At 45.5% G+C, this 24,519-nt stretch overlaps 1 protein-coding gene across 1 annotated transcript; it reads right to left on the bottom strand.

Moving 5' to 3' along the window:
* Positions 1 to 18,676: 18,676 nt before the first annotated feature.
* Positions 18,677 to 19,851, bottom strand: LOC149138164 (uncharacterized). The gene is made up of 2 exons (XM_089450156.1): positions 19,204 to 19,851; positions 18,677 to 19,124 (listed from the first exon to the last, which is right to left on the bottom strand). The coding sequence occupies exons 1-2, from the start codon at positions 19,841 to 19,843 to the stop codon at positions 18,844 to 18,846; spliced, it is 921 nt and encodes a 306-aa protein (XP_089306282.1). The 5' UTR covers positions 19,844 to 19,851; the 3' UTR covers positions 18,677 to 18,843.
* Positions 19,852 to 24,519: the final 4,668 nt, after the last annotated feature.

The raw sequence follows: 24,519 nt of genomic DNA, 5'->3' as shown, positions 1-24,519 counted from the left end.
TTTTTAGCCAATTGATAAGTCTCAAACAAAAGGGTTCAATAATGGAGCACATTGAGGAGTTCCAAAAATTGAACATAAGGGTAAAAGATATTCCAGAGGAGCATAGGATTGATGTGTTCATAGGGTCTTTAAAGGATAATATCCAACATGATGTTCGCCTTTGGGAACCTGATTCATTAGAGAAGGCATTCAGGTTAGCAAGAAAAATGGAAAGCAAAATTATGGCAACTAGGAAGCATACCACTCACAACTATAAAGACGGAAGTGTTGTTGCCCCTAGTCTTCCACAACCTACAAGGTTGACACCACAACAATTGGAAGAAAAAAGAGCAAAAGGGCTTTGTTACAGTTGTGATAGCAAATACACAAAAGGTCATAAGTGTGCTGAGAAGAAATTATTCTACATAGATTGTGAAGAGGAAGAAGAAAAGGAGCAAGAAAGGTCAAAAGAAGAGGATATACTCCAGGAACAAAGCCTAGATGAAGAACAAATAAATCCGACCATATCTTGTAATGCATTGGCGGGAATTACCACTCCTCAAACCATCAAGATAGAAGGACAAATCAAGAAGAAAAAGGTAATAGTGTTGATTGATTCAGGAAGCACCCACAATTTTATTCATTGTAGGGTAGCAAAAGAATTGAATTGCTTCCTATATCCAGCACCAGAGTGTCAAGTGATGATTGCAAATGGAGGAACAATAAATTGCTCTGGAAAGTGCCATAATATCAAGCTATCCATGGGAGAATATGTATTGACTAGCCCAATGCTTTCCATTCCAATGGGAGGTGCTGATGTTGTACTAGGAGTCCAATGGCTACAATCCTTGGGTACAATAGCTTTTAATTTTCAAGAACTTTTCATCAAATTTTCTACGGAAGGAAAGGAAGTTGAATTAAGGGGTATTGCAGGGAAACCAGGAAAGATAATCAGCTCTAATGGCATGACAAAGCTTCTAAAAAAGGAGCAAAGAGGTGTAATTGCACAATTATGTTCGCTAGATGTTTCCACATTGGAATCATCTATTTCTCCAGATCTCCAAAAAGTCCTGGACAATCATTCCAAGGTATTTGAGACTCCCAAAGGTCTCCCACCTATGCGTGATCATGATCATGCTATTCATCTGATTCCAGGAAGTGTTCCTCCAAACATCAGGCCGTACAGATATCCCTATGTCCAAAAAAGTGAAATTGAACGTATGGTTGCAGAAATGCTAGAGGCTGGTATAATTCAACCGAGTCAAAGTTCTTTCTCAGCTCCAGTAGTATTGGTGCACAAGAAGGATGGATCATGGCGCATGTGTCCGGATTATAGGGAGCTCAACAAGCTCACTATTAAAGATAAGTTCCCCATTCCTGTCATTGATGAATTACTGGATGAATTGCATGGATCAATTTACTTCACCAAGTTGGATCTTCGTTCAGGATATCATCAAATCAGAATGAAGATTGAAGACATTCCGAAAACGACATTTAGAACTCATGAGGGTCATTATGAATTTTTGGTCATGCCTTTTGGCCTTACCAATGCACCTTCAACATTTCAAGGTTTGATGAATTCAATTTTCAAACCATTCCTTAGAAAATTTGTGTTAGTATTTTTTGATGATATACTAATCTACAGCAAGTCTTGGAAGGATCATGTTGAACATGTTGACAGGGTGCTACAACTATTGGAGGAGAAACAATTATATGCAAAAAGATCCAAATGTTTCTTTGGAGTCCAGGAGGTGGAATATTTGGGTCATATTGTATCTCATGAAGGAGTTAAGGTAGACCCTAGCAAAATTAAAGCCATTAAGGAATGGAAAATCCCCACATCCATAAAGCATCTGCGAGGATTTCTTGGGTTGACAGGGTATTATCGCAAGTTTGTTAAGAATTATGGGAGAATAGCAGCACCTCTAACAACATTATTGAAGAAAGATTCATTTTCATGGACTCCGGAAGCAACAAAGGCCTTTGAACATCTTAAAGAGGCAATGTGCCAAGCACCGTCTTAGCTACACCGGACTTCACAAAAACCTTTATTGTGGAATGTGATGCTTCAGGAAATGGAATTGGTGTTGTTCTAATGCAAGATGAAAGACCCATTGCTTTTGAAAGTCGTCCAATCAAGGGAAAGTTTTTAAGCAAAGCTATTTATGAGAAGGAAATGTTGGCAATACTCCATGCACTTAAGAAATGGCGACCCTACCTAATGGGAAGACACTTCAAGGTAAAAACGGATCATGATAGCCTTAAATACTTTTTAGAACAAAGATTATCCTCTGAAGAGCAACAAAAGTGGGTCACAAAGATGTTGGGTTATGACTTTGAAATCATCTACAAAAAAGGGAAGCAAAATGTGGTGGCAGATGCACTCTCAAGAAAGGATGAGGATGTGGAAGCATTGTTGTGTGCCATTTCTATTATCCAACCAGATTGGATAAACGAAGCAAGGGAGGAATGGAAGAATGACGAAGAAGTGTGGGCACTTATTCAAAAGCTACAACAAGATTCCAGTACTTCTGATACATTTAGCTGGCAAAATGATTCGTTATGGTACAAAGATCGCTTATACCTCTGTAAGAATTCCCAGCTAAAACAAAAGATTCTTATGGAATTGCACACTTCTCCCTTAGGAGGGCACTCAGGATTTTTAAAAACTTACCACAGGGTTAAGAAGGAATTTTTTTGGGATGGCCTTAAATCAGATATTCAAAAGTTTGTGGCGAAATGTTTGGTTTGCCAACAAAATAAAGTTGAAACAATTAAGACACCGGGTCTATTACAACCTTTATCCATTCCAAGCCAACGTTGGGAGGAGGTTTCAATGGATTTTATCACAGGTTTACCCAAGTCTGAGGGAAAGAGTGTCATCATGGTGGTAGTTGACAGACTTACCAAGTATGCACACTTTTGTGCATTATCACATCCATTTAAAGCCAGTACAGTTTCTACTGCATTTATGGAAACAGTTCAAAAGCTACATGGAAACCCAAAGATTATTGTAAGTGACAGAGATCCCATTTTCACTGGAAATTTTTGGACAGAATTATTTTCTTGTCTTGGTACTCAGTTAGCTCATAGCTCATCTTATCATCCTCAATCTGATGGGAAAACTGAGATAGTAAACAAATGTTTGGAAGGATATCTTCGTTGCTTTGTATCTGATAAACAGACACAATGGGTCAAATGGTTGCCTCTGGCTGAATGGTGGTATAACACTTCCTTCCATACAGCAACAAAAATGACCCCATTTATGGCACTTTATGGGTATCAACCACCATCCATCACATCATATTTAAGAGAAAATTCTAAGGTTCAGGCAGTGGAACATCACATCGAACATCAACAACAAGTCCTCCAACTCTTAAAGGATAACCTCGTGTTGGCACAAAATAGAATGAAACAACAGGCAGATCAACATCGCAGTGAAAGAAGTTTTGATGTAGGTGATTGGGTATTCCTACGGCTACAACCATATAAGCAAATGTCCCTAAAGCAAGTTAAGAAGGATAATAAATTATCACCAAAGTATTATGGTCCGTACAAGGTGTTGCAAAAGATTGGTACTATGGCATACAAATTGGAGCTTCCTGCAGCTTCTCGATTGCACCCAGTTTTCCATGTTTCATGTTTAAAGAAGGTTATAAGCGACAAGCTCCCAATTCAAACAATATTGCCAGAACTTGACGAGGAAGGAAAAATTATATTGGAACTGGAAGCAGTCATAGAAACAAGAACTCGACAGCTACGAAATCGATCAATTTCAGAGTATCTTATCAAGTGGAAGAACTTATCCGCTGAAGATTCCACGTGGGAGGATGAGAATTTTATGCAGAAGTATCCAGAACTACTCAAGCGTTGAGGACAACACTTTTTTGAAGGAGAGGGGCATGTTGGGTCCCTATAATACTAGTGATTACCCCATTACTATTGTAGTTATACCCCTTATTTATATTGTTGTGCCCCTATTACCCCCATATTGTTATTTCTGTGCCCCATAGAATCCCTCTATTGTTATTTTTGTGGTTTTATATTATTATTGTTAGGTCGGCTGGATTATATTGTGACTCCTTAGACTCTATATATAGAAAGGAGGTTTTGTCATTTGAATCATCCAAGAATTGTTCATTTATGTAATGTAAAGGAGGTTGCCCCCTCGAAGAGGTTGAATTCTAAGGCGTTGATCTATCTTTTCTATCTTTTCTTGAGCTGGTTTCATAACACAGAAACTATAGTCCGTGCAATTTTAGACACTTTTTATGAAATTCAAATATGATGCTTTCAGAGAAAGTTATGACAATTTTCCCTAAGCCACCTGTTTGAGATTGCATTTTGGAGCCTACAAAAACCCTAATGTCCTCAAATCATATCTTTGGAAATATAGCGAACCAAGCTCTGAAAATTTTACACAAAGTTCACCAAGATTTCAGCCTCACGTGGTCAAAATTTTAGCTTTTGAAGCCTCATAGAAAAAAAACTATAGTGAAAATTCCAAGATGGCCTATTTGAATAAGTGAAACCCTCGAATCCAAAGCTCTGATACCAAATGTTATGCAACCAGTTCACAAAAAAGATAGATCAACGACTTAAAAAATATCCTCTTCGAGAGGGAAACCTCCTTTACATTACATAAATGAACAATTCTTGGATGATTCAAAAAGTAAGACCTTCATGGTATATATAGGAGTCTAAGGGGTCACAATATAATCAGAGCCTACATAACAATAATGGGCTTCTATGGGGCACAATAATGAAAACATGGGCACAACAATAACAATATGGGGCTACACTAATAACAATATGGGCAATACACTAGTATTATAGGGACCTAACAAATTGTTCCAGTTGTCTTGCAAATCATTATGATATTTTCCAACCTAACCTTGAGTTGGCCAATGTGTAGTATCAGTCATTCAAAATATCCTTCTCATTAGTTGACTCCATTATGCCATGTCTCCTCTTCATGCAAAATATCTCCAACCTCTAATATTCCATCACAACCTAGGTCGGCTCCATCACTCCAACATCCTAACTACTAATATTCCTTTTTCTGCATCTTCCAGCCCCAAGCGCCATCATCCCCTCTCTATGCGACGTCCATTTGTGTTACGCTCTACTTCCTGCACCAGCCCTGTGTTGTAGTTCGCTCATTTCTCTCATGCTCCCCATCCCTACTAGGTGGCCTCGTTCTTACAAAATTTAACAAACAAATTATGGGCTCCAACAGTGGGAAGGAAGTGAACAAGTGACTAGACCTCAATAGCCCAGCAGAGGAGGAGGATGAAGACTTCAAATTACATGTGCGCTATTGTAATTTTTTTTTGTTAGGAAGTTATTGTTGGATGTAGTCCCATAGGCATATAATGAATTTTAGTGAAAATATGTTGTCTTTTATATTTCAAATTTTTGCGATCGTAATCTTGTTTCAAATATTTTTTCTGGATCCATCGCATATCTAAAACGTCGATTGTCTAACAAACATTATGCGATGAATCTGGAAAAAATATTTGAAACGATATGTTGTCTCTTAACAACTTTAATAATATATAAGAAACAAAAAGGCAAAATAGATAATAAGAAAAATATAATGTCTCCTCAATACATATTGTAATCATGCATAAAATTAATGAAATACATATACTCATTCTTATTAAAAAAAGTAACGTAAAAAATTCAGAAATGATATACATATATATTAAATAATAAATTTAAATTTATTAATAAAAAAATAACTAAATACAAACTATTTAATATTTAAAGTTAAAATGAACTGCCATGGAATTATATATATGTTTTATTGTTTTATTGTTAATTTTAGTGATTTTTTAAATAAGATATTTTCTTTTTATTAATTTGCTTATAAAATTTATGATGATATTTGATTTTTTGGTATTGAAAATAAATATTATTACAATTAAAAAACCATATTACATGTTATGAAATAAATAAATAGGAGCTTGGGGAGCAGCAGGCTGTGGGCCCGAAGTCGTAGGAGACTTTAGCTTTTGTTTTTTTCTTTTGGCATGCATGGAGTCCGGGCCAGGCGCAGTGTGGGAGTGGCTTTGTGGAAAGGAATCGCTGGAAATTGATCCCTCGCCTGAAGACCTCCTCGTCTGTTGGGGACTTGAAGAGTCCGAGGAGAACCTTCAATATTTCTTTCCGAAGCAGTCAGGGAAGGCAGCAAGTTTGGAACAGGCAGCGGAAACAGGAGTAAAGGAAGTTGCCATTGATCGGAGGTCTGGGGGGAATATAATGTGGAAAGGAATGTTTCCAAGCTCTGCTCGGCCCTCAACTAAAGAAGAGACGGGAAAGGATTTGAACATTTCAGGGAAAGAGGGACAAATCCAAAGCCGTCTTTCAGCATCGGAGGGTGGGGTTTCTAGGATGGCCGAGGTGCTAAATGAAGGCAACTACCTCCAGCCTGAAAGGAGTCCTGATTCATTGGAGGTAGCAGAGGGAGAAGGCAAGATGGAGGAAGTGGGTGGAAAGAGGAAGAAATCCAAAATCTTCAGGAAAAAGGAGGAGAGACCCAGCTGTGTTTTTGGCGTCGATATCCACATAGACCGGGCGCTGGAAGCCTCTGAAACTCTCCTAGTGGGCAGAGTTCGTGGAAGGAAGTTCTCGGTGGCCTTCATACAGCAATGGGCTCTGGCTGAATGGAAAGAAGCTCCGGGACAACCTGAAGAGATTAAGATGCTTGACAGAGGCTGGTTCTGTATACGGTTTGGACAGAAGGAGCATGCCGAATGGGTGTTGGCAAAGCAATGGAGCCTAGGAAAGAGACCTATCTTATTCAGGAAATGGTCGCCTCTTTTTGATGCCCAAAAAGAAAAAACAGAGGAGTTTCCAGTTTGGGTTAAACTAATGGGTCTTCCTATTCATTTCTGGACAGACTCAGCCTTCTCCTCAATCGGAAATACGCTGGGTAAGTTTCTTGATTCAGATAAATCTTATTTACACACTCATGACTGGAGCGCTGCCCGCCTTTTGGTAAGTTTAAATCCCAAGGAAGGTCTGGCAGATGCTATGCTTCTGAAGTATCGCGGCCTAGAGTTTATCCAGACTCTGGACTACGAAAATCTTCCTTTCAGATGCCATCGATGTCTAGTTTACGGACATCTGGCTCGGGAATGCCCTCTTGGCCATCGCCGTCGTCGAAGGCAGAGGAAAAATGGGATTAATTTAAAGGAAAAAGGGAACAAAGAGATAATCTCTCAGAAGGAAGAGGTTCAGTCCAAGGAGGCCGAAGATTTGGTTAGCGTTCAGGAGCTAGGTCCGGAGCACATGGGGGGAAATGAAAATGTGCAGCCTGAGGTGGCAGCTAGTGCGTGTGTATCACCTCAGATCTCTACAGTCGGCCTCTCAGTAGGCCCTGTATTGGATAAATCGAACCAGGCTTGTCCCATACCCCCTCAGTCCTCCTCCCCTCACTTGTCAAGAGCTATGCATGTGTCTGGTTGTGGCGAGGTGGGTCTGTTGTGCCTGTTACACAGTAATTTATCACTGCCTTCCTGTCAGTCACCCTGCTGTGTCCAAGAAGTCACAATCACTAAGTGTTTGATCCCTGAACTGGCTAAAAACCCATTTTTCCAAAGTTTTGTGCATCAGCGCGTCTGTTCCTAAAATAACCGCGATGACCAGCGCCCCACAGTCTATTTCGTGCGCTGCCATCGCGGAAGAACATCACTTTTCCGCGATGACGCACAGCGCGGCTTTCACGTGTCCTTCCGCGCTGACATGGCTTGTTCAGTTGTTGTCATGTGCTGTCAGCGCGGAAGTCTCCATATAATCCGCGCTGATCCATCGCGGAAGAACATCACTTTTCCGCGATGACGCACAGCGCGGCTTTCACGTGTCCTTCCGCGCTGACATGGCTTGTTCAGTTGTTGTCATGTGCTGTCAGCGCGGAAGTCTCCATATAATCCGCGCTGATCCAGTTTGGGCGAATTTGTTCAAACAACCAGCCTTCCAGATCTCTCCAGGCTTGGTTGTTAGCTTTGTGAATGTCGACTCCCTTCTATGGCATGTCTGTTCGACCCTTTGCAACTACTCCCCTTGAAGATAAGCTCATCCTTCCACCTTTTTAGGAGACTCCTTCTCCTATATAAACTTCCACCATTACCATGAGCAGCTAGTTAGAAAATAGCTAGACTTAGCTTGGATTATACAAGAGCTTGTAGTGCTCAGATTGCTGCTATAGGTGTGGTGTGTTAGGAGTGGAAGTGATTGATTGCTTTGAGAAGTTTGTTTGTGACATTTGTGTGAGAGAGAGAGACTAGTTTGTCTTGGGAGAACCATCCTCAAAGGTGAATGCTTGAGATACATGCTGACTGATCCCTCCTGAGAAGTTTATCGACGTCAGAACATTTGGTTGTACTCTTCTCTATTCTGATTAATAATAGATGACTGCTATTATTGTTCCATTCTCGTTTGTTTATGCAATGGATAAATGTGAATTATGTCTTTTCTGACTGGCATATAGTTACTTTTACTAGATTTCACGCTTGCGTTTGTTTTCCCTTCGTGTGTGCAGGTGTCCGTTCGCGAGGATCGCGGAAGACTATGACCAGCTGAAGCGAAGGAGCAAGGGAAACATCACCTCGACAAACGACAGCGCAGGAATCCAAGTAGGTGCTCTTTACTTCTTGTCTAATTGTAACTAGGAACATGCGTGGCAGCATTGTGTGATTGTTGCTAGACCCCTGTTGGGCTAGTAGGGATCGCCTCTATCCGTAGAGGGGATTTACCTTCTCAACAATTTGGCGACTCCACTGGGGAATCAGCCTTTTTGTTTCTTGAGTCCACTTTTGTGTTTGGCTTTGATTGATCTCTTTGTGGGTTTTTGGGATTGTCTTTTGTGGCTTATGAACTTTCTGGGTGTTTCTGGAAAGCGTCTTTATTATTTAAAAGCTCCTGCCTTTGGTTTGGGAAGTTTTTGTTTTGGTTTTCCTTGTTTTTTACTCCCAGCGCGTTTTATTTCGGAACAGTCGCGCTGACATCGCGGCCCTGTTCTTTTGGTTTTCTCTTCATCGCGCCTGTACGTCTAACAGTCGCGCTGACCTCGTTTTCAAGGGCAGCGCGCTTTATTCGTGTTCTTCCGCGCTGACATCGCGCCCCCTCTTCTTTGCGATTTCGGTCATCGCGTCTGTGTGTCTTATATCCGCGCTGACCTCGTTTGTCCTAGGGCAGCGCGCTTTTTCCCTGACTTTCCGCGCTGACGTCGCAAAGTTGCTGAAGGCCTCCCCCTGTCAGCGCAAAGTTGCTGAAGGCTACCCGCGCTGAGCCTGAAAAACTTTTTTTTGTCCAATTTGACCTCCTGAACCTCTTGCTGTGACTTTCCCTGCTTCTCCCCACTTGTCTGATGACTTGTTTTTCACTCTCTGAACTTTGAACTGTTTGATTACGAAGCTCAACTCCATAGGGTTTCGTTTTGCTTGGTTTTAAGTTTGCAAACAACTTCCCTTCTAGCTGCTTGGTTCACGTTTTCGTCCTGACTTTCGCGATTACTGGATTGTGTTTGAGTCTCTAATTGACTGGTTGCAACTCTGGTCCATCGGATGTTTGCTTTTCTCTATTTGATTTCACGCTCTGAACCCTAGGACATCTAGCGGCCGTGTGTGTGTCAAGCCTCCCGCAAGGATCCCTGTTTGCTTGATTGACCAGCTCGTTCTAGACTCGCTTTTCGCATTTTTTCAGTGATTGTTAGAGTGTATTGGTTTGTGCTTCCAAGTGATCTTTTCCGCTTCCTCCTTGCTTGCAATCCTTGCTTGTTTTGCAGAGCTTAGATCACATAGCTCGTGCATTGCCTTGTTTCCTTTTGATTTCGAGACTTTGGTTGAGTGTTTTGGGAACTTCGTGTGCTCTCATTAAGTAGTTTACTTGGTGTTCAAGTTCCTCCAAATTCCTTTAGGTGTGTTATGTCACTAAAAGAAAATGAATTAGTAGCTTATTTTAAAATTCGAGAAGGAAAAGAACATTTCATTGATTTCCATTTTCAAAAGAAAAGTTTCCTTTCCTCGCTTTAGTTGCATTTAGCTACTTGTTTGTTTGTTTTCGTTTTGTTTAAAAAATTCTTTGCCCTCTCATAGCTAGAATTCATCAAATGAAACGAAATTCTTTTGCATATAGATTGCATCTAAGTAATTGTGAGCGAACATACGATAGAGCTTGAAATCGAAACTTAATCCCAAGATCAACTATAAAATGAACCAAATGAATCTAAAAACGCATTGGAACTAAACGCAAATATTTAGAGGTCTAGGTTAGAGACGTGTTCCGGCGTCTTAAAAAATAGTCACTGTTGTTTCACATTAGGTTGGGTGATTCCTCCTTCTGTGACTCGATAGTGGTCTAATACGGACTGCGCTCCCACGTACCGTCGAGTATATAGGGAGACCCCACTAGGCTTTTATCCTTTATCCATAGGAAGCCGAGTCGGCCGCCCTACAATTCGCAATGCAGTGAACACAGCATTCACGAAGATTGACCACCCGTACCCTAAAAAGTATTCTGTGGTTTTGCGAAGAGTTTGGCACACCCTCTACCTAGAGTTCCAGAGCAGTCACTTTTGATCCTTTTCGGACTCCCTAAACGAAAAGGTGCCTGTGAGCGTCTTGTCACTTCGTGCTCATTAAACATTCGAAGGAGACTGGAGTCATCTTTGTCCTTTTCTCGACTCCTGAAATATGAAAAGGTCAAGTTTGGTCCTTGCGTCTTAAAAAATTAATTTGGCCACGATAACATCTCCTTTTTAGGTCTTGTGTGCGATAGTTTTGAGTAGGCTTTTATCGATAGTTTCCTTTAAGAGTTCTAAGGGGTCTGGTCATCCTGGCTGACCCATCACCTCCCGGTACAAGTGACTTAGGTTCTCAATCCCCTGTTGCTCCCGAGGTACCAGTTGAAGGCGGTACTCTTCCCATTGTTCCGAGTATCCAGCCTATTAACGTACGGTCCCCAGGCAACCCAGATTACTTGGAGGATTGGAATCCCGTCTGGGAAGAAGATTGGGATACCCCCCAAACCCCCCGTACCCCTTTAGGTATGTCATCTCCAATGGAGGGGGCAGCTTCCAGCACGGGTGAGACACCCGCAGTCACAGACATCGAGACACCCGCGGTCACAGACATTGAGACCCCGATCCCGTCTTCATCTCCCCTCCCTCCACGATATCAATCGCTAAGGGATAGGTATGATGCTAGAACAACTTCTACCACCATATGGGATCCTTCTCTCGCGGCCTCGATTGGCCCTTTTGTTTCACAGCCTCTTTTCCCACCCCTCACCTCAGAACTCAACCCGATCGTCACCTCAGTTCCCGCTCAACCTACTGTTTGTGTAGCACGTTCGACTCCGGTCGTCAGTGCTGCGCCGATTCCCTCGTCTGAAGTTCCTCAAGCTGGTTCTTTTGTTGGAGGCATTCCAGGATCAGGACCATATGATGCTTATGGGGAACCTATAACAGACCCAGATTACGATGGTCCTGTTTTCTTCTTCGATGCAAATGGTGAGTTCCTTGAGGAAATCTCAGGTCTCCCTCGTCACCCCTTCGAAGAGAACGAGGAATCTTTGAATGTCAGGTATGACCACACTACTAAGTACTTTGGAAACCGAGACCCTCCTCGGCAGCCCATAGGACCACCCAATCAGGACCCGTCATTCTACGTGCAGCCCCCTCAAGGGCAACCATTATACGGCCTGCCTGACCCAGGACAATCTGGGCACCCACAAGGTCAACCTTACCAGGAACAACCTATGGACATGGGAGGTCCGCCATACCCATATCAGAATCAACCTACTGGGCAGCCAGAGCAACCATCTTTTCAAGATCAGCTTGGTTTCCAGCCAGGGTACCCCCCTGGACCAACTGGCTCAGTTTACAATCCCTCAAATCAACCAGCCGTCCAGCAAGGGTATCCTTATGGCCAGGGTGGACAACCCTATATTCAACAGGGCCCACCTACCCCTCGAAACGCAAACCCTTCTGGGCAAGGCGGGCAACCCTCTGCCCAGCCTATATACCAAAGAGGGCAGCCTGCCGTACAGCAAGCCCAACCCTCTTCCCAACCCGGTTACGGTGGGGGACAAACGGGTCAACCGTCTATACAGCCAAATCAACCCGGGGTCTACCCTCACCGTCAACCTGGACAAGCTGGCCAGCCTCAGCGTCAACCAGCTATCCAACCAATTCGACCACCCGTTCCGCGAAGACAGCCCTTGGTGGCACATGGACAACCTGGCGTTCAGCAAGGCTATCCTGCTGGCCAACCAGGTCCATCTCGAATCCGACCAAGTCAACCTTCGGGACGTGTAGTCCAACCTCAACCGGTTCAAGGACAATACTCTGGGCCTCAGACTCAAACAGGTTATCAACCTCCATATCAAACGCAGCCTGCCTACCAGGCTCCGTATGCGACCCAGCAGTCACATGGCTACCAGCAACCCCAGGGGCAAAATCAGTATGCTCCTTACCAAAATTATCAGCGACCACAGGTCACTCCCTATCAAAATTATCAATATGGTCAACCTGGTGGGCAAGCTGCTAATTCATGGGGAGCTGGGGGGCAAACACAGGGACAGTCGTCCGCACACGGACAAAACTCCTACGGACAAACTCCCTATGTGCCAGGTCCTTTCGGGCCAGGTCCGTCTGGACAAAGTTCGTGGGGGCAACCCCAATCTGGGTGGAACCCTAATATCGCCTCGAACCCTCAGCCACAGATGTCCTTCAACCCGCAGCTACCATTTTTGGCTACGTTGGAGCTTCCCGATGTGTCCAAGTTAACAAATGATCCTATTTTGCATAACTCATGGTGGCCACCGGTTCCGACCAAAATACCAGGTGACTGTCCAAAGTTCGACGGCAAAGCTGGAGAGGATCCTCAAGCCCACGTAATGACCTATCACCTCTGGTGTTCATCTAACTCATGGCTTGATGATTCTATCCGACTGCGCCTCTTCCAGAGGACCCTCACTGGTTCAGCCGCAAAATGGTACATCGAACTTCATCGCGGTATGTTTTCAGACTTTAACTCGTTGGCTATGGCCTTTCTTACTCATTTTCAGTTACCCATTCGGTACGAGACTGGGACCCATTTGCTCACGTCTCTAAAACAGGATACGGCAACGCACATCTCTGATCATATACATGAATGGAGAAGGCGCCGTCGTTTGATTAAATTTTGGATTCCCGATCAACTCCTGACCGACTGGTTTACCACGTCCTTTGTTCCTAAAATTGCCAAAGATATTGCAATGGGGGCGTGTGTAACTGAAGAGCAAGCGATTGCGCGAGCTCAGTACCTTGACTTAGTATATTCTCAGTCAGGTACTTTGTATGACTATTTGCCAGATGCCCCGAGGCACGGACAAACCAAAGCTCCACCGAAACCGTCTGTGGATGGAGTTATTGGCTCCGTGAATTCACCAAGTAAGAAATCAACCGCAAACTCTGGGAAGCAGAAACAAAACGCCTCTAACGAGAATGCTTCTCAGAGCCCATCTATTCCTGGGAATACCTCCGAGGTAAATGCCGTTCAGTCCACCGCGGCAGACAAATCCTCGAAAGGCAAAAAGAAAGGAAAGGCCAAAGAAAAATCCGGACAACCTAAGCAAAATTCTCCTAAACCTCCCACCGAGGACGGAGCCAAGCGGAAGCCTAAGTATCCCTGCCTCATTTGCGAGGAGGATCACTACACCAAGGACTGCCCTAGGCGGTCCGAGGTTAGTCGGCTTTTAAAAGGTGCTTCAGGGTCCCCCGCCGTCCTTAAAGAGCCTTTCCCATCCCAGCAGACGCATCAGGTGGCCGACCCTTCTCAATCCTCTTCCTCGTTCGGTTCTCAAGTATTCATGGCAGGAACCATCCCTGTCCACGTCACGACTCGAACGAAAGAATATCCATCTTCAGCCGGGAAGGAGCCGGAGATCCCCTCCAGCGCTCCCGCGTCTAGTTCTGGCCCTCTTCACATTGAACGGCCCAGCACCGAGACGATCCCCCGACCCCCTCCCAAAGGTGTACTCAGGAAGTCATCTTATAACCCCAATGCTCGTGCCGCACAGCATTATAGCATTGTCGAGGACTTAGCTCAGGCTCCGTCTGCTATGTCCGCGTTAGAAGTCCTCCAGAGCTGCCCCTCCCAGAGGAAGTCCCTGCTATCAGCAATTGGTGGCATCGACCCGGCAGATTCGGATCTCATTTCTTTCGACCTCGAAGGTTTCACGCAGAGATTACCTCATCAGGTGGCCTTCCTTATACAAGTTCTCATCAAAGGCAAGACGATTCACCGTACTGTCATTGATGAAGGAGCCTCAACCTGCATCATGTCGGTTGCTTGTTGGAAGGCTCTTGGTTCGCCTGCTCTGAGCCAGTCTCCCACCACCCTAGAGGCGTTCGATGGAAGAGAATCTCGTCCACTTGGTATCCTCCCGCGTTTACCTATCTCTTTAGAAGGGAAAACTGTAGAAGTCGAGGTTGAAGTCGTTGACGCTAATCTCACTTACAACCTCCTTCTAGGACGAAGCTGGACTTATGCCATGCAGGCCGTGGCTTCCTCTTTATTCCGTGTCGTTCGCTTTCCCCATCAAGGAAAAATCGTCACGGTGGACCAGCTGTCCTTTTTTGCTTCCTCTTCTGAAGGGAATGTACCATTCGTGGAGCATACCTTCAAATCGCTCGAGAGTGTGGGTGCCGGATTATTTAAAGATCCCTCCTTGATGGGAGTCTTTCCCCTCCCACCTCCAAATCTCGCCTCCGTTAACATGATCAGGACGCATTCTGATCCATGGGTTCTCCCTCCCGTGAATCAAGAAGACTCATGGGGCGAGATGATGCCTTTGAGCCCAGCCGAGCTCAACTACATCGAAATAGTTGCTGCATCGGCTTCAACCTCCGGACCTGCTTTTCCAAGCAGCGTTCCCGATTCACCTCAAACCTTCCCCTGGTTGGGAGAGAAGGCCACCTCGGACCCCCTGAAAGAATCATTCCCATCCGACGAGGCTATTATCGAGACTATGTCTCCCGAAGAGCTCCCTTGGTTTGATCACCACCATCGCTCTTCGTTCCTCCCTCCTTATTCGGAAATGGCCACGTGTCTCGGGAAGTTTGCTTCATGTCTCCGACATATCCCTCTCCAAACACCTATCCAGTTATATCAAGTGTCCTCGGAAGGGAACATGGGTAACATTACACAAACTTTGGCTATCGACATCTCTGTCAAAACAGGAGTTGTCGAAAATATTTATATTGGAGTCACATGTACTCCCGAGGAAATTCAAATCTACACAGATCTATTTCGTGAATTTCGTGATGTTTTCGCATGGTCTTACGAAGAAATGCCCGGCATTGACCCCAGTATCGTGGAGCACGAAATCCCTACCTATCCTGGGGCTAAGCCTGTTCGTCAGCGTTTACGCCCGGTGCACCCTCGAAAGGCTGCAGCCATCAAGGCCGAAGTTGAAAAGCTTTTTCGAGCTGGTTTCATTTATGCCATTCCCCTCACAGAATGGGTATCTAATATAGTTCCTGTCAATAAAAAACAGGGCACTATTCGGGTTTGTGTTGACTATCGCGATATCAATCGCGCCTGTCCAAAAGATAACTTCCCTACGCCTTTCATTGATCAGCTTATCGATGATTGCGCAGGAAGCGAAATTTATTCGTTCATGGACGGCTTTTCTGGTTACAACCAGATCAACATAGCCCCCGGAGACCAGCACAAGACCGCTTTCATTTGTCCTTGGGGCACCTTCGCTTACAAGAAGCTACCTTTCGGTCTTAAAAATGCCGGCGCCACTTTCCAGCGTGCGATGTCGTATGCTTTCCATGATATCCGAAACATCGTACAACCTTACCTGGATGATCTACCCGCTCATTCAGCTAAACGTCAAGACCATCCATCTCATTTACGCGAAATCTTCCTTCGCTGTCGACACTACCGTATTCGACTCAATCCGCATAAGTGTGTCTTCTGCGTGGAATCTGGCCGACTACTCGGGTTTATCGTCTCCCGAGAAGGCATCCGTTTGGATCCCCTTAAAGTCGAGGCCATTGTGAATCTTCCTCCCCCTGCCACTCTACAGCAATTACAAAGCTTGCAGGGAAAAGCTAATTTTCTCAGACGATTCATCCCAAATTATGCCGAGGTGGCCAAGGGTTTCACGCGATTACTAAAGCGAGACACGCCCTTTCATTGGGACGCTATCGCTCAGCAATCTTTTGAGCATCTTAAAGACCTTCTGGTCTCAGCTCCGCTCCTAAGACCTCCAAATTACCACCGTGACTACACCCTTTATCTGGCCGCCGCCGATACCACCATCGGCATGGTTTTAGTGCAAGATGATGACGATGGCTCAGAGCACGTTGTATACTATCTTAGTCGCAACCTCCTTGATACGGAGACTCGCTATGCATATGTCGAAAAGTTGGCATTGGCTGCTGTATGTGCCGTCCAACGTTTCCGTCATTACATCCTGTTGCGCACAACGACCGTGATCTCTGACTGCAACCCCATGACCTATATTTTATCACGTCAGTTGCTGGGGGGCAAATACTCGAAGTGGATCGTAATCCTCCAAGAGTTCGACTTGGAATTTACTGCCGCCAAGTCCAAGAAATCACTGGTCTTTGCTGAACTGCTCTGTTCCTTACCATCTCAATCTGCACCATCTCATTTAGAGGAGCGAATTCCGGATGAAACACTCTTTCTCATCAGCACTCTCGACCCATGGTACGGAGACATCATTGTATATTTACAAACGTCTTCGTTTCGTCCTAATACATCAAAAGAAGCCCGACGACGGATCCGTCATCAGGCTCAACCGTATCGCATTTTGGGCGACACCCTGTACCGCCTCGGCGTCGATTCCCTTCTTCGCCGATGCTTAACTCTCGAGGAAGCTGAGCGAGTCATGAATGACTGCCACTCCGGCGCTTGTGGTGGCCACATGTCCGGATACGCTACCGCTCAAAAGATCCTCCGCGCTGGTTATTTCTGGCCTTCTATATTCAAGGATTGTATCCTTGCTGTACGCGCATGCCATGAATGCCAGGTTTACCACCGGAAGATGCGTGCACCTGTTGCACCACTGCACCCTGTTGTCACCGTAGGTCCATTTGCCAAATGGGGCATCGATTATACGTCCTGTAACCCTCGTTCGGCCGGGGGGCATGGGTACATTATCGTTGCCGTGGATTATTTCACCAAGTGGGCCGAAGCAATGCCTACATTAAACGAAGACGGTCACACAGCGGCGCAGTTTCTATTCAATCATATCATCACTCGCTTCGGAGTCCCTCAGGCTATCGTTACAGATCACGGAAAGCATTTCCGAAATCATATGATGACGGAGTTAACAAACCAGTTAGGCTTGCGTCAAGATAGTTCGTCACCCTACTATCCTCAATCTAACGGTCAAGTTGAAGCTGTGAACAAAGTCTTGATCACCATGCTTCAACGCACCGTCAATACGCACAAGTCAAACTGGCATCTAATGCTTTTCCCAGCCTTGTGGGCCTACCGGACTTCTGTGAAGGATGCCACCGGTTTCACCCCGTTTCAACTGGTCTATGGACTGGAGGCTACCCTTCCCGTCGAATGTGAAATCCCTTCATTAAAATTAGCTGTCGAGTTGCTTCCCAACACCACTTCGGTGGAGGAACGACTTCTTTACCTAGAACGGTTAGACGAGACTCGTCGTTTGGCCTCTCTGGCTATTGAAGCGCAGAAGAAGAGAGTCAAGGCTCACTTCGATCAGAATATTCATCCTCGTTCCTTTGTTGAGGGAGATTTAGTACTGCTCTACGATCAAGCTAAAGATAAGCTGGGGGCAGGAAAACTCGAATCCATGTGGTTAGGCCCCTACATCGTGAAACGTGTTTTACAAAAAGGCGCATATGAGTTGATTGATTATGAAGGGAATCCTCTTGACAAGCCCCGAAATGGGCTCTATCTGAAGAAGTACTATGCATAACTGCTCACAGTCACTTTGTATATACGTGTGTTTTTGAGTTTTTACTGCATGAGTTTCTTTCGCTTTGGTGTGAAGGCGTGTTTTTGCCCCTTATTATGCTTTCTCTTTCCTGCGCAGATGTCTCGTACTCCTTATGTTGGTTTCGCTGATGGTGCCTGCCGTAGTACTTGTAATTTGTCTTCGGCAGCGTGGGTGATCTACGATCCTCACGGGGAGTTGATAAACCTACAGGGTGTGTGCCTAGGTCGTACCACTAACAATGTTGCCGAGTACAGTGCTGTAATAGAATTGCTTGCCGAAGCAGTTGACCTCGGCATCCGAGAGCTAGTGGTAAACCTGGACTCCCAGTTGGTGGTCCATCAACTGAACAGGCAATATTCCGTCAGAGACCAGCGCATATTAAGGTTATACCTACGTGTGAGATTGTTAGAACGGAGTTTTGATTTCATTACTTATCAGCATATTCCAAGACGATTAAATACGTTGACTGATGCATTGGCAAATCGTGTATTAGACAGACATTTGCGAAACAGATAAACATCATACAAAGAAGGAAAGAACAGCATAGTAAGACCATAAGCATATGTAAATAAATCATTCCAAGCATAGTTTGCACGTGTGTTTTTAAGCTTGCATTAAATATATAAAATCCATGAGTCGAGTGTCATGCGAATCCATACATAAGATCACAAATTGTACTGAACAAACGCATAACACAAGATAACACATCATCACATGTAACAACGACTCATCCAAAAACCGGTATGTATATATATATATATCGTGTGGCGCACTGAGGCGCTCAAAAATAGAAGTACGTGTCCAAAAATCTCAATACATCCGAGTCATAATGTCTCAAAATAAACAGTGGAAATAAAACCTAGGTGACTAATCGGCTGGGTGGTGCTCTCTGTAGTACACGGCCGCTCGTGCTACCCGCCTCAGAAGGCGGTGCACTCTGGGTTCCACACCCACTGTGTGGATCTGATGCTCCACAGGGACCTCCTCAACCCCCTGGAAATCCGGTACCCCCTCCAGCAACCCCTCAAGGTTGCGAGCCACAACCTCTGGCGTGTTGGCCTCTGGAGGGGCTAAGGCCAAAGCTCCGGCTCCTGGGCCCTCTCTCCGTGCCGTGACAGCCAGGCCAATCGGTCTAGTAGGCCCTACATCTGCGTGACAAGACATTTATTAGGACATGTACATAATAAAAAAAATATACAAAACTCAAAAAGACAAAAAGTGTCATACCTGCATCATCCCACTGTTCACCCGGAGGCAGCACCAAGTCAGGATCATTGCGGAAATCCATCCCTGCATATGGCCAATCCTGTACGAAGATCTCCTGTTGGTCCAACCAGTCTCTGAAATATACCCCCCAGCTATGTGGTCGGCCGCCACCCCCACGTGGCATAATCCGAGCCCATCGAGTGGCCCTCGTCTCTCGAGGATCTCTGGGGGCATCCACAGCCATAGACTGCAGCCGCATGGCTGGTACTCGCTCCAGAATAAGCGGGACCAGGATCGATCCATACCCGAACTGCTTCGTCTCTCCGCGACGGCAGTTGCTCAACTGCCTTTTCATATTGTTGCACACTGCAGTGCACCAGTCGAACACGGTAGGCTCGAGACACTCGAGGGCTAGTAGGAGATGAGTCTTGGACGCCTCATGGTTCGCCATGCTGCCCGCTGCCCGGGTCACCATGAACAGGATGGTGCGCAACACTATGTCTCTCACTGTGGGGATCGAGCACTTCCCACTCCGCGTCTTTACTGCCCCTGGGCAAACCTCAGCCATTAAGTCATCCAGGGTACCACCGCTAGGTCGCTGCCCCTCTAGGATGGGCCTCCCACCTCGGCGCGACAGCCCAGTCAAGAAGAAGATGTCCATATGATCGAACTCGATGTCGTGACCGCGGATGGTGAATTTTTGGTCCACCGGGTTCCATGCCCTGATCAGCAGCTCCAGCAAATCATGTTGGGCCCTTAGGCGCGGCGTCAGGAAGAATTTCATGACTCCACACGCCCGCATGGCGTTGCAACAATTTACGTCTCCCCAAGCAGCCACATCCTCCACATCGTGAACTCTCTCTTGCCATTGAAAAGCCATGATGTCCTGCATGAACAATAAAACCGATCAGAAGTGCTTCCAGGAAAAAATTCACGTTCATTTTCAAAGAAACAAAATTTTTCCGCGCCAGCGCGACTGTTTTAGAAACATCCGCGCTGACAATGGCAGCTCTTTGTTAAAAATGCGAGGTCAGCGCGGAAGAACACGCCTTTTCCGCGCTGACCCGAAGTTGGTTACATTGCCTATTTTTCGATCAGCGCGACCCCGTGGGCAATTTCCGCGCTGACCGAGGGCGCACCCATGCAAATAAAAAATGCCCAATTGGGCCTATCCGACCGTTAAAAAACTCCTAAAATGAACCAGAATGCAGGGCAAAGGAATGGGAACCTACCTGGAAGAAGCAGTTCTGAAAATGGTCTCCGGATGGGCTGGAAATCGCTCCGTCAACTTTTGGCTTCTCCACGTTCTTCGCACTCCAAATAGTAAAATGGTAAAAATGACTTATTACCTCCCCCTATTTATAGTAAAAACTCCTAAATTACCATATTTTTTGGGTTTTTACCATTTTTTGCCATAAAACTAGCCTTGGTTCTGTTTTCAAGCATGTTTCAAAATGTTTTTACGTATATCGAATGGATTTATGCAGGTAGTGCCCTTGTGCAGGTACAGGTATCGCAGCTTGGTCATGACAGTCCACGATTCATGTGATTCCCAAAGTGTCGTCTCTAAGCTCTTCTCCGACGTTAAACAAGAGAAGATGGCCGAGCTCCCTTTCAGCTCGTTAAAGGGAACGAAAGGCGGTCGTTTTTAAGCTCTTTTTCCGACCGTTAAACCAAAAAGATCGCCGGGTGCTTGTCGTTTCGCACTCGATATTGGCTCTAAAACGACGTGTCTTCGACCACTTTTTTACTTTTTCCGGTCGGCGACACTATTTATGAAAAGTACTCCTCGGTTATAATGACCGGGCGGTTCTTTCGAGCACAGTTTTATACTTTTTCGGGCTCGAGAGACACAACTGTACGAAAAAGGACCCCCCTGGAGCCTCCTTCTCCGCATTCTTTTCAGACTCTCGAAACAAGAAAAGAAGCCGAGTTTTTCCTTTGTCAGGCTCGTTAAAAACTCAATGACATCGGATATTGTCAACATGACACACATCAAGCATATGTTACCCCCGTCAAGCTTGTCGTCCAAAAATAATCGGGGTACCTGCCTGCAAAGGTGGGGAAAATGGAACTTTGATTACAGTCGTCTCGGCAGTACGTCGCTCTTGAACACGGCACTCCGCTGTTTCGTGTCTGGGTGGGGTCATCTCATCTCGTTTTCGCTAACCTCCATGGGTTTGGGACATCCTATTTGACCTCTCATCTGTTTATTGCCATCATCATCCTACCCGCAGCTCATTTGATGTCAAGTACTGCCAAATCCGTTATAGTGCCGTTATGTGTTCAAGAGAAGTTGTCCTCTGCCACAAAGCAACCTCGTTCGCTATCTCATCACAAATTATTATACCTCTGTCTCGTGTCGCTGATGTGGGAATCATTATGGCCCACCTTCGATCAAGGCCACTTCTCGTCGACTTCAACTCATTATCCGAGAAAGTGACTTAGAGACTCCTTCCAGGTGCCTTGGAGCCTGCATGCCTCAATGGCAGGTTCCTCGTGTTCGACGCAAGGTTTACATCATTGACCTACGATCGAATGATTCCGTGGGTGTTCGACACCAACTCATTGATTCACACGCTACGGATTGTACCTATAGTACCTTGAGGGCCATTGTCATTATTGGTGGTACCTCTCGCGTCTGTTAACGGTTCTCATCATTGGCCGGTAATCAGACGATGTTCATGCATGTTCGACTCCAACCCCTGTATTCACATGTGTGGACCTGTACTCTGTTCGGGTCGAGATGGAGCGCAAGACCCTGGATCCTTGCTCACTGTGGTCCAGGCTGCGATTTTGTGGATGATCATTACATGACTCATCGATGGATGGCTGCGCCCATACCTGAGTCTTCATGGATGGCTGCGACCATACCTTGTCTTTATTATGGTCTCTTTAGCTGGGTGGCTGCGTCCATACCATAGACCAGTCTCGCATGTCTTTTGGATGGCTGCGCCCATGCCTAGACTGCATGTATATGATTGTCAGAGATTTTTCGGTACTTCCTGGTGGTGTTTCAGTTCGGCGTGTGTTGTAAAGCATTTCACCCCTCCCACTCTCTCGGTCTTCATGCTTTAGGGGGCATCTGTTACACAGTAATTTATCACTGCCTTCCTGTCAGTCACCCTGCTGTGTCCAAGAAGTCACAATCACTAAGTGTTTGATCCCTGAACTGGCTAAAAACCCATTTTTCCAAAGTTTTGTGCATCAGCGCGTCTGTTCCTAAAATAACCGCGATGACCAGCGCCCCACAGTCTATTTCGTGCGCTGCCATCGCGGAAGAACATCACTTTTCCGCGATGACGCACAGCGCGGCTTTCACGTGTCCTTCCGCGCTGACATGGCTTGTTCAGTTGTTGTCATGTGCTGTCAGCGCGGAAGTCTCCATATAATCCGCGCTGATCCATCGCGGAAGAACATCACTTTTCCGCGATGACGCACAGCGCGGCTTTCACGTGTCCTTCCGCGCTGACATGGCTTGTTCAGTTGTTGTCATGTGCTGTCAGCGCGGAAGTCTCCATATAATCCGCGCTGATCCAGTTTGGGCGAATTTGTTCAAACAACCAGCCTTCCAGATCTCTCCAGGCTTGGTTGTTAGCTTTGTGAATGTCGACTCCCTTCTATGGCATGTCTGTTCGACCCTTTGCAACTACTCCCCTTGAAGATAAGCTCATCCTTCCACCTTTTTAGGAGACTCCTTCTCCTATATAAACTTCCACCATTACCATGAGCAGCTAGTTAGAAAATAGCTAGACTTAGCTTGGATTATACAAGAGCTTGTAGTGCTCAGATTGCTGCTATAGGTGTGGTGTGTTAGGAGTGGAAGTGATTGATTGCTTTGGGAAGTTTGTTTGTGACATTTGTGTGAGAGAGAGAGACTAGTTTGTCTTGGGAGAACCATCCTCAAAGGTGAATGCTTGAGATACATGCTGACTGATCCCTCCTGAGAAGTTTATCGACGTCAGAACATTTGGTTGTACTCTTCTCTATTCTGATTAATAATAGATGACTGCTATTATTGTTCCATTCTCGTTTGTTTATGCAATGGATAAATGTGAATTATGTCTTTTCTGACTGGCATATAGTTACTTTTACTAGATTTCACGCTTGCGTTTGCTTTCCCTTCGTGTGTGCAGGTGTCCGTTCGCGAGGATCGCGGAAGACTATGACCAGCTGAAGCGAAGGAGCAAGGGAAACATCACCTCGACAAACGACAGCGCAGGAATCCAAGTAGGTGCTCTTTACTTCTTGTCTAATTGTAACTAGGAACATGCGTGGCAGCATTGTGTGATTGTTGCTAGACCCCTGTTGGGCTAGTAGGGATCGCCTCTATCCGTAGAGGGGATTTACCTTCTCAACAGTGCCAACTCTCAAATGTTATGCCAGACCTGGGGATGGGACCAGGCCCATCCGATAGTGTTATTATGGCGGTTTCTTCTGCGCCTACTCTCGTCTCTACGCCTCCGGGAGATGGAGGCCTTGAACCTCATTACAATCTAAGACCCTTAGCCACCAGGAAAGGGAAAGTTACGGTAGTTGGAGGTTTGGCAACGGATGAGGTGTCTACAGGTTTGAGGAAGCTAAGAGGGAGGAAATCAGATATGTCAAAGGCAAAGTTGAAGGCAATTATTGATATTGCTGGAGGGAAGCAGATGTCCCTGCCAGGGGTGCTTAGAGCAAAGCAAACACCCCCTGAGATTTTTAGATGATCATTTTATCCTATAACTGCAGGGGTTTGGCTAGTATTCCCAAAAAACTAGCTCTGAAGGATCTGGTCAGGTCCAACAAGCCTGATATTCTTTTTCTTCAAGAAACTCTGGGGAAAGGAGATGAAATTATAGGTTGTCTTCATAAGCTTCTGCCGGGTTGGAGTTTTCATGCAATGGATGCAAATGGTCACTCAGGAGGTGTGGTTTTGGGGTTTAATGTGAAGGTGGCACGTGAAATATCCTCCTGGGGGACAGAAAACGTTCTGGCGGTGGAACTTTACTCCAACGAACTCTGTATTCCCTTCCTTTTTCTCAATATCTATGGTCCTATTTCGGAGCGGGAGAAGTTCTGGAACTCTTTCTTCGCTAAGTCTTTTTTGGCGCATCCAAATCTTATCATTGGTGGAGACTTAAACTTTTCTCTGGGCCTTACTGAATCTTGGGGGGCCAATGCCAGAGCTGATCCCCTCTCTGCTTTCTTCCATCAGAAACTGGCCTCGTCGCCTCTTGTGGATGTTGCCCCTTCAAAATTGCGTCCTACTTGGAGGAACCGCAGAATAGGAGATGACTGGATCGGGAAGAAATTAGATCGCTTTTTGATAAGTGATATGCTGGCTGAGAAATTACA

Source organism: Pinus tabuliformis, chromosome X, assembly GCF_031772625.1.
Source record: "Pinus tabuliformis cultivar Carrire ecotype Pingquan chromosome X, CPIR1, whole genome shotgun sequence".
NCBI classification, from domain to species: domain Eukaryota; kingdom Viridiplantae; phylum Streptophyta; class Pinopsida; order Pinales; family Pinaceae; genus Pinus; species Pinus tabuliformis.
Note: the sequence above shows the minus strand (reverse complement) of the source record. Positions and strands in the feature narration are given on the sequence as shown.

Excerpts from the sequence above, each read along its gene's own strand:
- LOC149138164 (XM_089450156.1), bottom strand. The coding sequence starts at position 19,843 with ATGGACATCTTCTTCTTGACTGGGCTGTCGCGCCGAGGTGGGAGGCCC. Across the intron at positions 19,125-19,203 it reads TGAACAGTGGGATGATGCAG|ATGTAGGGCCTACTAGACCG; the intron begins GTATGACACTTT and ends CTTGTCACGCAG.